General features: G+C 43.4%; 1 protein-coding gene across 5 annotated transcripts; it reads left to right on the plus strand.

Annotated features, from left to right (window-relative positions):
* Window positions 2,037-11,080, plus strand: C6H14orf79 (chromosome 6 C14orf79 homolog). Of its 5 annotated transcripts, none has more exons than XM_021403209.1 (6): window positions 2,037-2,210; window positions 2,303-2,799; window positions 6,368-6,516; window positions 7,539-7,668; window positions 8,792-8,905; window positions 10,339-11,080. In XM_021403209.1, the coding sequence occupies exons 2-6, from the start codon at window positions 2,434-2,436 to the stop codon at window positions 10,378-10,380; spliced, it is 801 nt and encodes a 266-aa protein (XP_021258884.1). In that variant the 5' UTR covers window positions 2,037-2,210; window positions 2,303-2,433; the 3' UTR covers window positions 10,381-11,080. The 5 variants fall into 5 exon arrangements, with proteins under 5 accessions (XP_021258884.1, XP_021258881.1, XP_021258882.1 ...); XM_021403206.1 differs by having other exon boundaries at window positions 2,042-2,210; window positions 2,308-2,799; window positions 10,323-11,080; XM_021403207.1 differs by having other exon boundaries at window positions 2,042-2,192; window positions 10,323-11,080.

The following is an 11,839-nucleotide window of genomic DNA, read 5'->3' on the forward strand; positions in this document are numbered from 1 at the left end:
CCTCAGGCTGCCACAGGATGGCCACGGAGGGTAAGAAATGGCTCCGAAGCAGAAAGAAAACAAAAAAATCTTTCCGAGACCTGCCAATGAAGTTCTTCTGGCTTTGCATTTGGGCATTGCTCCCAAATTCAGCCTCTCACCCTCAGATAAAACTCTACAGCCTGAAATGAGAGTCAGATGTGTGGGAGGGGAGCACACATATCTGTGCCTGGGCTGACAAACACATGCACCGTAATGCCTAGAAAATGCTTTTTAATTTGGGCCTCGCTCCAAAAAACCTTCTTCCTTGCTTTTACAACCGTCCTCTGTTGCTCGGGACTGCCCAGATTTTAAACCCAGCCCAGAGGGCAGGGAGTGCCAACATCCTGAGGGGTTTTCTCTGTACTCTCCCCCTGCCAAAGCTCTTCAAGATGGGGGCAAGAAGGGACGGTCCCCTCAGGCTGTGGGGTGGCCTGGCCACAGCCACCTGACCCACAGCTTCCAGCTTTATCCAACGCATGGGGCAGGTGGAGTCCCAGCCACAGCAAAGAGAGGAGGGATGGGACAACCAAGTGCCTAGCAGGACAAAATGGGGCAGGGAGGGAAAGGTCATGACAGTCTGCAGTTGGCTTATTCCTATCATTTTATCACAGGATTGTATTCCTGTGTGAGGGTGGAGTTTGGTTTTGTTTTGTTTTTGTTTTTCCCTAAGTCAGAGTCTTGGAATTTTGTGATTATGTGGGCATTTTAGCCTGAAAACAAAGATGAATCACCACCATCAACCTGTATGTTCTCAGCCTGCCAGCTTGCAGAAAGAAAAACTAGAAAACATGAACACTTTTCTTGTCTGTGCCGTGACTTCAAAATCAACCTCTTGGCTCTTTCTAAGGGGTGGGAGCTGATTCCTGGCTGCAGGACTGCTGGTGGTCCTGACCCAGGGTGACGATGGCGGAGGCAATGGGAATGGCAGAGGACCAGGAATGCTGTGAGTGAAGGAGAGGACTCGTTAACCCAGAGAAATGGGAGGGAGCCATGTTGGGCTGGATGGGACCTTGGAGATCATCCAGTTCCAAACCCTGTCATGAGCTCCACCAGCTCAGGATGCCTGTGGCCCCATCCAACGTGGCCCTGGCACCTCCAGGGCACCTGCAGCTCTCTGGGCAGTCTGTGCCAGGGCCTCAGCACACTCTGGGTGAAACATTTCTTCCTTTTATTACAATAAGGAGGAATGGGGATTTCTCAGGGCAACTGTGCTTGGGCCAGCTGCAGGGAGCTGAGGAAGGAGGAGAACTCAGAGAGGACACGAAGGACAGCTTGGAGGGGAAGGAGGAGATCAGGCCGGCTCCTGGCAACCAGCCCAGCCCCTCACAGCGTCCCTGGACCCCTGGGGGTACGTTGCCCCCAGGCCAGTTTGCAGCTGGGGCTGCCCGCAGCAGGGCTGGCCTTGCCCGTGGTCACTTGTGCTTTGCGTAGGAGTGAACCTGGGGAAAACCTCCATTATTTTTCCATCTGAGAGCTATTTAACATCTACTAATGACTGCATCTCTTTGCTGCAAATTAGCAGCGGGAAGGGTGCTGGAGGAGATGCGATTTACCCCAAGCAATAAATGCAGCATTGTGTGCGTAACTCACAGATGCTAAATCAATCTTCTTAAATCAGCCTTAATTGCTTAAATAGTTGGAGCGCTGTTGCTTTTCACAGAATTGAGCTGCCGGTGCCTGCGGTGCCGCAGGTCACAGTCGCCTCTTGAGTAATCTTTGGGACCTGGGAAGCCCAGGCAGACAAAAAGAGCTCTGTTTGCAGCCAGCGCCAGCTGGGTGGCAGAGTTACAGGGCTGGGTAGTGCCTAGGAGGTGTTCTTCGTGACTCCTGTACCCACTCCATGAATATCCAACAACTTCTGTGAAACATTTCCTGAGGTATTGTTACGGACATCGTGCTTTTCTTGTGATGTGGGCAAAGCTATCGGAAGCGTACACCGAACTGCTGCGATTTTCAGTTGTGTATGTGGTGCTGTGGAATGTGCTTGTTTTAAGCCGAGCATTCTTTCTGCTGCCTTATCGGCTCTCGGTGGTCAGTCCTACGCAGCCCTTATCACAGAAGTATTTATTTACCATTCTTTCTTTGCAGGCCAATAGCCTACACGGGAGTGAGACCGAATAACACGCGCATGCCGATCCTGCAGGAGAGGCTGAAGGACGTCCTGCTTTGATGTAGGGGACCTTCAGAGGGTAAAATGAAGAACTTGGAGATGTTTCAGAACTATTCAGATTCCTAATGCAATTGAACTGAACTGCCGGTTTGGTTTGGTTTTGTTTCTCAGCACAGATTTCACCACACCATGTCTGAGTGTGGGCTGTTCTCCAACCGAGACGCAGAACCTGTTGCCGTCGGGAAGTCGCAGTAGCACAGCCGCATCGCGCCGGGTGCCGGTGACAGCTTGCAGTGGGCGGTATGTCTGTCCGTCAGAATGGCTGTGACTCAAACGCGGGGGCAGAGGATGAAGGACTTGCTCCCCTCGAGGTGATGCAGCGGAGCCTCCCGGGGCTGAGCAGCGACAGGCGGAGCTGCGAGGGGTCTGCTGAGAGCGGCTGTACCTCAGCACCCAGCGGTTCCTGGGGGGAGTTTGAAGGCTTCAGGGAGCCCTTGGGCAAATGGGAGAGATTCCGTCACGGTGCTGACATTTTGCTGAAGTCAGCAAACACTTCCCAAAGTGGTACAGAGTGGAGCAGAGGACATTGCAGTGCTGCTGCCCATCGCTTCCGTTCTGAGCCATCTCTGCACAGTGCGATACAGGAGGCTTCCAGCTCTCTGAATGAGGTAAGTGTTAACAGTAAACCAAAGACTAGAACTTTATGTTACTGCTTCCTACATCTTAAGATTTGTATCTGAATGTCTTCTTCTGTACAGGCAGAGAAACTGTCAGGCTGCTTTTTAGTTACGTCGAGTGGAACAAAAGCAGCTTCTTTCCAGTGTTTGACAAATACTTAATTTGTCTTGCTGCAGAGCTTTACAGAATGTAATGCACTGCTTTTTCTTCTGGGCACCAGGAACAGGTTAGCCCTTCAGAAACGATGAGCCCTGAAGCACGTGCGAGTTAAAAGCCAGGCAAAATGAGCATAGGAAGCAAAGAGCTGGGAAGGCAGGTAACAAAAATAGAGTGGGCAGAAAGCCCAGGTTGCCTGCAAGCTTATTGAAAAAAAAACAACATAAAATTGAGTTAGGAACTGACAAAAACGTTAGCTTCTGTTGTGTAATACACTGCCTGAATAATCCAGCAGTCTTTCTGGCATTTGGGGCTGATTGTGGGTAGAAGTTAATATGATACAAACAAATGAATAACAAGTAATTTAATACCATTCATCTTCTATCATGGGATGATACATTCTCTTGTACAATGTTGGAACTAAAATCTGAATGCTTACCAAGTTACTTGTTCGGCTTAAGGGTTCTACCTTGCTGAAATTGATGTGTTTTAATGTTTACCAGGCAAAGGGAAGCACACTAACAAAAGAAAAATAAAATACTAACAAAATGAAAAGACTTCATTATTGCTACTTCAATGCTGAATTAATGCGTTTGAAAAAAAGGACAGCAGCCAACTCGGGCTTTCACAGAGTTAATAGCACTGAAGAGCTCACAGCTTGTAGTCTGTCAGATCAGCTTTAACGTGTAGGGAACACAGATTTCTGGAGCCAGGCCTCCCTGTCCGTGGCTGGGAACTTTCCCTTTTGCAGAGGCTTTCCTCGGAAAAGCATAGTGCTGCACATAGGGTGAGCTGTCTAGCACTGGCAGAACGGAGATCACAACATACCTGGTGATGAGTTACTGGTATGCATAAACAGAAGTTAAATTCTGGTGCTGGAATTTCAGATATGCAGACTTACGCTGAAAAAGCAGAGTACGTCGTGACCAGAGCAGAAATATAACAGATTGTGTGGTTTCTCGCTTAGAAGTGGTACATATTAATCTAATTGAAGCCTTTGCTTTATTTTTTGTGTGTATGTATTAAAGTCAAAAGGAAATATCCAGCACGAGCTGAAACTTCAGGCAGGGTTAACCCACTTAAGGAGTCTTTTTTTTTTTTTCTTAGGGTAGGGAAGCAGCTGCAGTGCTGCTGGAGATTTCTTTGGGTGTGGAACATCCATGTAGCTTGTTATTTATTCCTGTGCTTTTTGTATTGTTTGTTTGAGATAAACTCCTCGGGTTGGGGCGCAGTCCATCTGTATGGTCAATAGAGAAAGGTTGGAAGAGACCTAGAGATCATCTGAGGTCAGAGTTCTGACCTCCAGTATCTAATGCATCGGTTAATTGAATTATAACAATCAGAAGTAGAGTCTTGTACTTTAAAATGAAAACAATCACTGCTTTCCTTGCAGTAGAAGGATACTTTGCCTACAGTCATAGAACCACCAAGGTTGGAAAAGACCTCCAAGATCATCCAGTCCAACCATCCACCTACCAGCAATACTTCCCCACTAAACCACGTCCCTCAGTACAACATCTAAACACTTCTTGAATGCCTTCAGGGACTGTGACTCCACCACCTCCCTGGGCAGCCCATTTCAGCACCCGAACACTCTCTCAGAGAAGAAATTTTTCCTAATATCCAACCTGAATCTCCCCTGGTGCCATTTGAGGCCATTCCCTCTCGTCCCAGTTATGCAGGAGAAGAGGCTGACCCCCATGACTGAGCAACTTGAAGGATTTTTCATGTGTTCTTTAAGGACAGGCCATTGTAAAAGGAACAAGTGTACTTGCTTAAGCAAGTGTTCTGATATAATGTAGAGGATTTTTTTCAAAAGGCGGGTGTGAAATTTTTGCATTTGTATTTTTATAATCAGTACAAAGCCACAAGGTAAATGGAAATTACCTGCATTTTGTGTTTAAAACACCTACTGAAGTAGACAGTAATAAAAACAAAATTAATACCAAAAAAATCTTGTGGCTCTCCTGCACACTGAGGTCTTCATCTGGCTTGACTAAGCTGTACTCCAGTGGCTTGTGTGTGTGTCTGAGCAACATCACAGGCTGCAGGAAGAAATGACAAACAAGGCAGACCTGTGCTTTCCTCACTCAGTTCATTCTTTTGCAACTGTTCTTTCATGGACTTCTGTTTTTCAAACGTTTTTCTCCTCCATATAGTTTAAGTCCATTAAAGCGATTTACAAATCAGTTTAAAGTATTGTGATATTTTGGGCAAGGTTCCGAGGGTTTTATCCAGGAGTCTTTGAGTGTCTCTGCAGTCACCCATCAGGAAAGGCAGTTCAGTAAGGGCTGAAGTTCAGGGATGGCAGTGTGGGGCATGCTGTACTTCTGGAGGCATACTCAGAAGCACAGAACCCTCTGCCAGCTCTGTTGATTGTGCACGCTCTCAGTACTTCCACTATTCCCTGCATTTGTCTGAGTTCAGCATAATGAAACTGGAAATACCTCAATTTATTTCAATCACTTGAACTCCAATTAAACCAACCTGTCAAAATGTGAAGTATCCACATTTCTGTTTCTCAAATTAGATTGTTGATTGCTAGGCAGGGAAAACAAGCTGCCTGGGTTCATTCTCTGGTTTTCACACAGTATCAGTGCTCCTGGGTTGCAGTCACTCTGCAGGGTGTTAAATGCAATGAACTGCTTTGACTTAGAAAACTTGAATATCTCCTTATTTGAAGGAATAATGCTTCTGGATGAGATGGCACAACGACATCCCTTTAGGATAGGGTAAACTATGCGTGTTTTCCCTTGTTTGTGTGTTTCCTGCTCCTCGGATAACTCTGTTACTTGCACTTGTCCTGTTTGCATGAGTTTGGATCACTCATGGCCGTGTCCATCCTGCAAACCTCCTTACCTCTGCTGGAAGAGGAACGAGTTTGTAAATCAGACCAAACTTCTTAACGTAAGCTGGAAAAAGTTTGGTGCAGATGCAAGCATACAGCTACATAGTGACCTCAGCTTTTATGTGGGCTTGCACAGTGCAAGTACTCATTGGTAACTACAAGTTATGTTACACTTGGTTGCATTAGGTGTGGTAAAAATGCTGTTAGCAAAATAAGCTTTGAGTTGATGTGGGAGCATATGTTGGTTTTGACCTGGACTGAATTTCTTGAGCAGAAGGAGGAGTCTTGACTGCTAGTAGGCAAAGCAGTCCGGAGCATGGCAGATGTGAAGTTACAGAGGAAGGTTCATCAGTAACTCATGGATTCTTGCTTCTCCTCCTCTAATCCTCAGTAAATACTCAAAACACTGAACTATGGGCTCAGTCCCTCTGTGTCATTCATATTAGTACAAATTTTAAATACAGCTGATAATACAGTCTGTGGAAACATTGTTCTGTTGTGAACTGTGGGATTGGCCTGTATAGCATATGGAATGAAACTCTCTTTTTTTCTAGGCAGACCACTGCTATGAGGGTATATTTAAGTTGGGCTTTCCAGAAGTCTTTGTATCACAGTCCAGCGAGAGCATAAGAAGCCTGGATCAAGTGCTTGATGTGAATAATGAAGATGTTGGGATTCCTGAACTTACGAATAATCAACTTTGGTAATGAGTTTAGTCAGGAAAAGAAAAAAGTTCCTCAGTAATTAATCAATTACACTGTTTATTTTATAATTTAAACATTTGTGGTACTGGCAACAAACTTAAGAAGCGTTTTAATCGCTGTGCTCCTTCAGTGTGCAGATCTTACCAATTGTGTATTGTGTTTGTAAAGGAAATGGATTATGTTTTAGCCATGGGAAAGCAAGTTAGAGAATGTATCAGAAGCACAAATTTCTGCTCAGTTTTTCCTGTTGTAGGTGCACCTCATTATGACTAAGCTCCTGGAATGCCAGAGCAGCAGCAGGCAGCCTGTTCTTCCTGTTTGCTTGTCCTTTCTTTACAACACATCTGACTCAATTCCCCATCATCTGCAGCAGGAGTGTTGCTGCTCCTTCTGCTGACAACCCAAGTGTTTTTTCCCCTCCCCACTTCTCCCAGGTGGTGACCGCTGTTCATGTTAAAATGGATTTTCTTCAGAATCTGTGGTGCATCTGACTTCTTTCCTGGGGTTATGTTAATGGCAATTAGCATCACTTCGCTTACTCTTAAGAGGGCTGGAATGGTCTCTGTTTCGTAGCATATATGTGTCCAGAACAGGTACCAGCAAGTTAAACAGTAGCAAGCTGCAGCAGTGAAGTATGACTGACATGGAGGGGAAAGGTCTGAGAGACGGATTATGCCAAGTAGAAAATTAATAGGGCTGAACTCTGTACCCACATGTTAGAGAAGTGATTGATTAATATGAATTGTGGGCATGTAACAAACTCACATATGCTTTTCTAATGCACTTCTCTGAGAAGCCTCAACATACCGTTATGTTGGCTGTTTCCATTAATTATCATGCAAATTTGTCAGTACACTGGGTTGATACTTTGAATGAATGTAGAAATAGTTTTAAGATAAATTGTGTTTTAAAACAAGGTAGGATAGTACACAACTGTATGTACAGAAAATAACTGAGTGTTACATATGTCCACTGGAAACTTCGTATGCCTTCTAACCTCAAATTGTATTTTCTTCCCTAGCATCCATTCTGGAAACATATGGAGAACTCTTAGAGACTTAGATAATACCACCAGATTAAGACATCCCTGGAGTAAATCTCATTGCCAAGAAAATCTTTTGAGTGTTCTTGGAATAGATGCAAATCAAACGGTAATTAATTGAACAAAGGTCTGCCAGTGTGCCAGTATAAACCTTTGGTTACAGGTTGGGTTTTATGTAAGCTATACATGCAGACACATGAGGAACTACATCTGGACGAGCCATAAGCTTCTTTAAAGAGAGCCTTTTAAAATGATAGTCTCACGTATTCTCATCACTGTGTGTCAGTAAGGATGAAATTGTGCAGGGATCAAATTCTAATTGTCCTTACACTGAGGTCTCCAGTATGCAGCACCGTGTTGCATTAGATGGTACGTTCAGCTTTAGGTATAAGTGCAGAAATAGCTTTCAGATGTGTGTGTGGTAGATGATGGTTTTCTTTTTTTCCTCAGAGCATGAAAAAGATGTTGGTCTCTAATATCTTTCTGTTAAGTGAAAATTGGATTGGAATCAGTGAGGCTGTTAAAGTAATCACTGGATGTTTTTATTGCATATGAACTGGAAGTGTGTTTCACTTCCCTTTTCCTCAGAAGATTCCATCTGTTTTTGCAAGACTTGAGAGGAATATGTTTTAAATTGCATCGAGAACAAACTATCAATATTGAAAATCTCAACTGTCTCTTTAATCTCTTGTTTTGAGAAGATAAAGGCATTGGGGATGGTTTAGTATTCAACCTGGTTATTTAGCTGGCATGAATCAGTTGTTTGTGCTTCTCAGAAGTAACTATTCCAGTTGATGATTTCATTGCCGTGATGTGGTGCTGTGTGCAATTCTGAATTGCTGGAGTTCTCATCTAGCAGGGGAAAATGGGAGACATTTCTCCAACACTGTAACTTCCCCTTCTGTCCTTTCCTTGCCCATCAATACGCTTGCATTGCTTTGCTTTAAACAATACTGATGTCTCAGATATTTTCTAGTTTAGGCTGGGGCTCATTTTATTCAGAAGTAATTTAATTTTGAAATTGCAATTTTTAAAATTTTAAGTCATAATTTGGTCTGCATGTAGGGGTCTTGTTTTGTCAAAGAATTGTTTCAGTGCTGGGGAAACACGACAAAGCTAAATACAGCTTTGCAAAGTAGAATTCGGTGTTCATTGTTATTTGAGAGGAAAATTCTCTTTAGGGTAAGATCAGATAGTCATTAGTAAAGGGAATGTAAACTTTGCTTTATTAGGACTTTCCAGAAAGCCAGGATGACATCACTGAGGAATCAAATGCTAAAGATAGCGAGGACTTCAGATTCGATGGATTCAGTATTAATAACTGCAAAGCATTGATCCAGACCAAGGTAGGAACTGCTCTAAACATAAGTAAGTACTTGAGGGAAGCATACAGTGTATTTTACACGCTCATCTGTGCTGCAGTCAGCTGTTAGAGCATATGTGCTGGCTTAACAGCTCGGTCCTGGTAGGATTGCATGTATGCAGGGTTGTATTTCACTCATCAAAACCCATTTGACAACTTCAGAAAAGGTAAAACATAACATTCCAAATGCAAAGGAATATAATATGGAGGATGCTGAAACACGAAGTTATTTGCTAAGCAAAACCTGGACCGCTGGTCAAACCATTTACTGGGTGGGAGAGAGCCCCAATACATCAGATACTGTCAGGGTGTATGTCAGAAGATGACAGAAGAAAATGAGTGTATTAAAGGATGGACATGTTGAACACTGAGAGATGCTTGTGACTCACTCCTAAGATACATTGTAAGGGAGACATAAGAAGCAAGGCTCATAGATAATAAATTGCATTCAAGCTTGCGTTTCAGACAGTGAGAAAGATTCAGATTTGGTTTCTCCACTATAAGAGAAAACAGGAACTATCTAAAGAGGAAGGGAGAACTGATGTTACAAGGATATTTTTAAGTTCTGTTACAGAACATACAGAGAAACAAAATTGGGAACTGTTGTTTGTGCATTTGCCTTTGGTCCAACAGGAGTTTATAAGCTCAGTGTCCTTTGCGCAGCGCAAGCTGGAAGGAAAATTCTGTCATTCTGCATTTCTTTAAAAAAACCTAAATAAATCAGTTGCATTCTGTTCTTACCAAAGTGTTTTGGATCAGCATTCTAACATGAATCCCCATCTTCAATAGAGAATAAACTTAAGCAACTGCTGTTGCTGTGGGATTGTGTAGTTTGAAGCCCATTTTCACTGCAATGTTTTATTCCATTTACTGCATTGGATGCTGTATGCTGTTCTGGGAACCTTGTACTTAGGCGACGTTAGGCTGGAGGATTCAGAAAGAAAATCAAAAGAGACTGTTGAGTGTGTTCCTAATTCAGTTCTGCATGGACGCATGCTTGGAACTTTGTAAAATACAGAGGCAGAGTTTAGGAAGAGGAGAAGAGGTTCAAGGTGAATTCAGGAGGAGTAAGAGAAGAAAGATTCATGATACAGCATTAAGGTAAATAGACAAATTATTCTGGAGTGGCTCCTGAAGGGAAAGAACAAGCCTTGCTGCTTGGTATCTCCCTGAAGCTTTTTAGAAAATGTAAGTTGCTAGCCCTAATTTGTAAGCAAGTTAATTCATACAGTGAGATCTTTTCCATTTATCTTCCTAGTTGTGTCCTTCTTAAAAATGTGTTGTTTTTTTTTCCTTTATGCTGATTTTAGAGGTCTGTCTGAAAATTAGATGGAAATATGCTAAGTGATTAAGTTACTGTAGTATGGAAAACATTAACTTGCCTTTAATTTTTCACTCAGCTTTCTGTATCGCCAGATTCCAGACAGGATCAGCTTTTCACCTGTAACCTCTTTTTGAAAACCACATCATCAAGTGGGAACATGCAATACATAACAATCCCAAGGAAGAAGCACATTTTCGCTACACCCAACCTAAAGATGAAATTTTTCAACAGTGATGTTTGTTGAACCAAATGCACTTTTTAATTGTTTTCCTTCTCTTTGAACTGAATGCATTTTCTTACTGGCTTAGTACTAGTGACTGCAGATGTTCATTAGGAAAGTGCTGCATAGGAGGTACCTAAAGCCGCATTATTAGAAGGAATTTATCCCATCTAGTTGTGAAGTCAAAGGTGTAATTTTGTCCTGCGAGGTTTTGCTGCTGATTCATCTTTCTTACCTTAAATCCAGCTGCAATCACACTTTAAAGATCCTCTGATGGACTGCTCTTTGGAACTACTGAACTGGCCTTTCAGGCCTTAATGCCCCTGATGAAAAACCTGGTTTCCCTGCCAAAACCTGAACACACCTCAAGTGCGTAGCGAAGCGGCACCATCTCTTCTATTTGGACCAGTCTGAGTCAGCCGAGATCTGCTACTTTGCTGCTGCGGGATGAAATGAGCCTTCTGTAACCTTCTGCTTTTGTTGGGGTTTAGGAAGGTAGAACTTCACTGTGTGAGAGCCTGCTGTGGTAGTATGGGTAGAGTCAGTGGCGTGATCGGATTCAAAACGTTTTGTCCTGGTGTTGGTTTCTAACTGAAATAAATCACATCTCTGAAGCTGATTGTGTCAGGACTTCTTGGATTCATTCAGCTACTAAACACATACAGTGCATAGTCCTGCTTGCTACAGCTTAACAGCAGGACTTGTAGGGCACAGCGCCCTAAACTCTGGCCATAAACCTGTTAGAACTTGCTGGCACTTAGCAGCTGTTGCCCACCTTCCTGCATGCTGGAGTGCCAGAGGGGCTGCACTTTGTTAACAATCACCTAATCCATGGTTTGTCCTTTATTTATTCATTGGTAATAACTTCTGTCCACGTTGCTAATTTATTTACTGTTCTGGCCACTCTGAATATGGGAACTTCGTACAACCTCTTTTTATTTTAAAGAAGTTGTTAACTCATTCAAGCTCACTTTGAAGAGATTGCTAAAGCACCGCAACGTGGAGCAAACTGACGTTCCCAAACTAAGTTGGTTAATTAATGATGTGCCTCTTGGAATTAAGAATACCACAAAGCACAGGCGGACTCCAATTCTTCATCTAGCAAACTGCTCAGCAGGGCAATTACAGTTGCTCTTAGTACTGCATATGCTACCTCAATGCTATTAGCATGAAATGAACTGTACGGTGGTTCTCAGTAAATGGGAACAGACCCTTTGGAAAAGTGCTGTTTGAAAGCAAGCAGCTCAGCAGTTTCCTCTCCTCTTAAAAGGAGTTCTGCAGGGCTGGGCTGAAGGCTCCGGTGGATTCAGGAGCAGGGTTAACTCTTCCACTTAACACTGGATTGAAGTCAGTTTGAATTTCCCCCGTAAGTC

This window comes from Numida meleagris, chromosome 6 (genome assembly GCF_002078875.1).
Source record: "Numida meleagris isolate 19003 breed g44 Domestic line chromosome 6, NumMel1.0, whole genome shotgun sequence".
Taxonomy (NCBI): Eukaryota; Metazoa; Chordata; class Aves; order Galliformes; family Numididae; genus Numida; species Numida meleagris.

What these genes read in the sequence shown, in the direction of transcription:
- C6H14orf79 (XM_021403206.1), top strand. Translation starts at nt 2,434, where the DNA reads ATGTCTGTCCGTCAGAATGGCTGTGACTCAAACGCGGGGGCAGAGGAT. An exon ending in CTTCCAGCTCTCTGAATGAG is followed by an intron (nt 2,800 to 6,367) that starts GTAAGTGTTAAC and finishes CTTTTTTTCTAG; the next exon opens with GCAGACCACTGCTATGAGGG. An exon ending in AAGCATTGATCCAGACCAAG is followed by an intron (nt 8,906 to 10,322) that starts GTAGGAACTGCT and finishes TTTTTCACTCAG; the next exon opens with CTTTCTGTATCGCCAGATTC.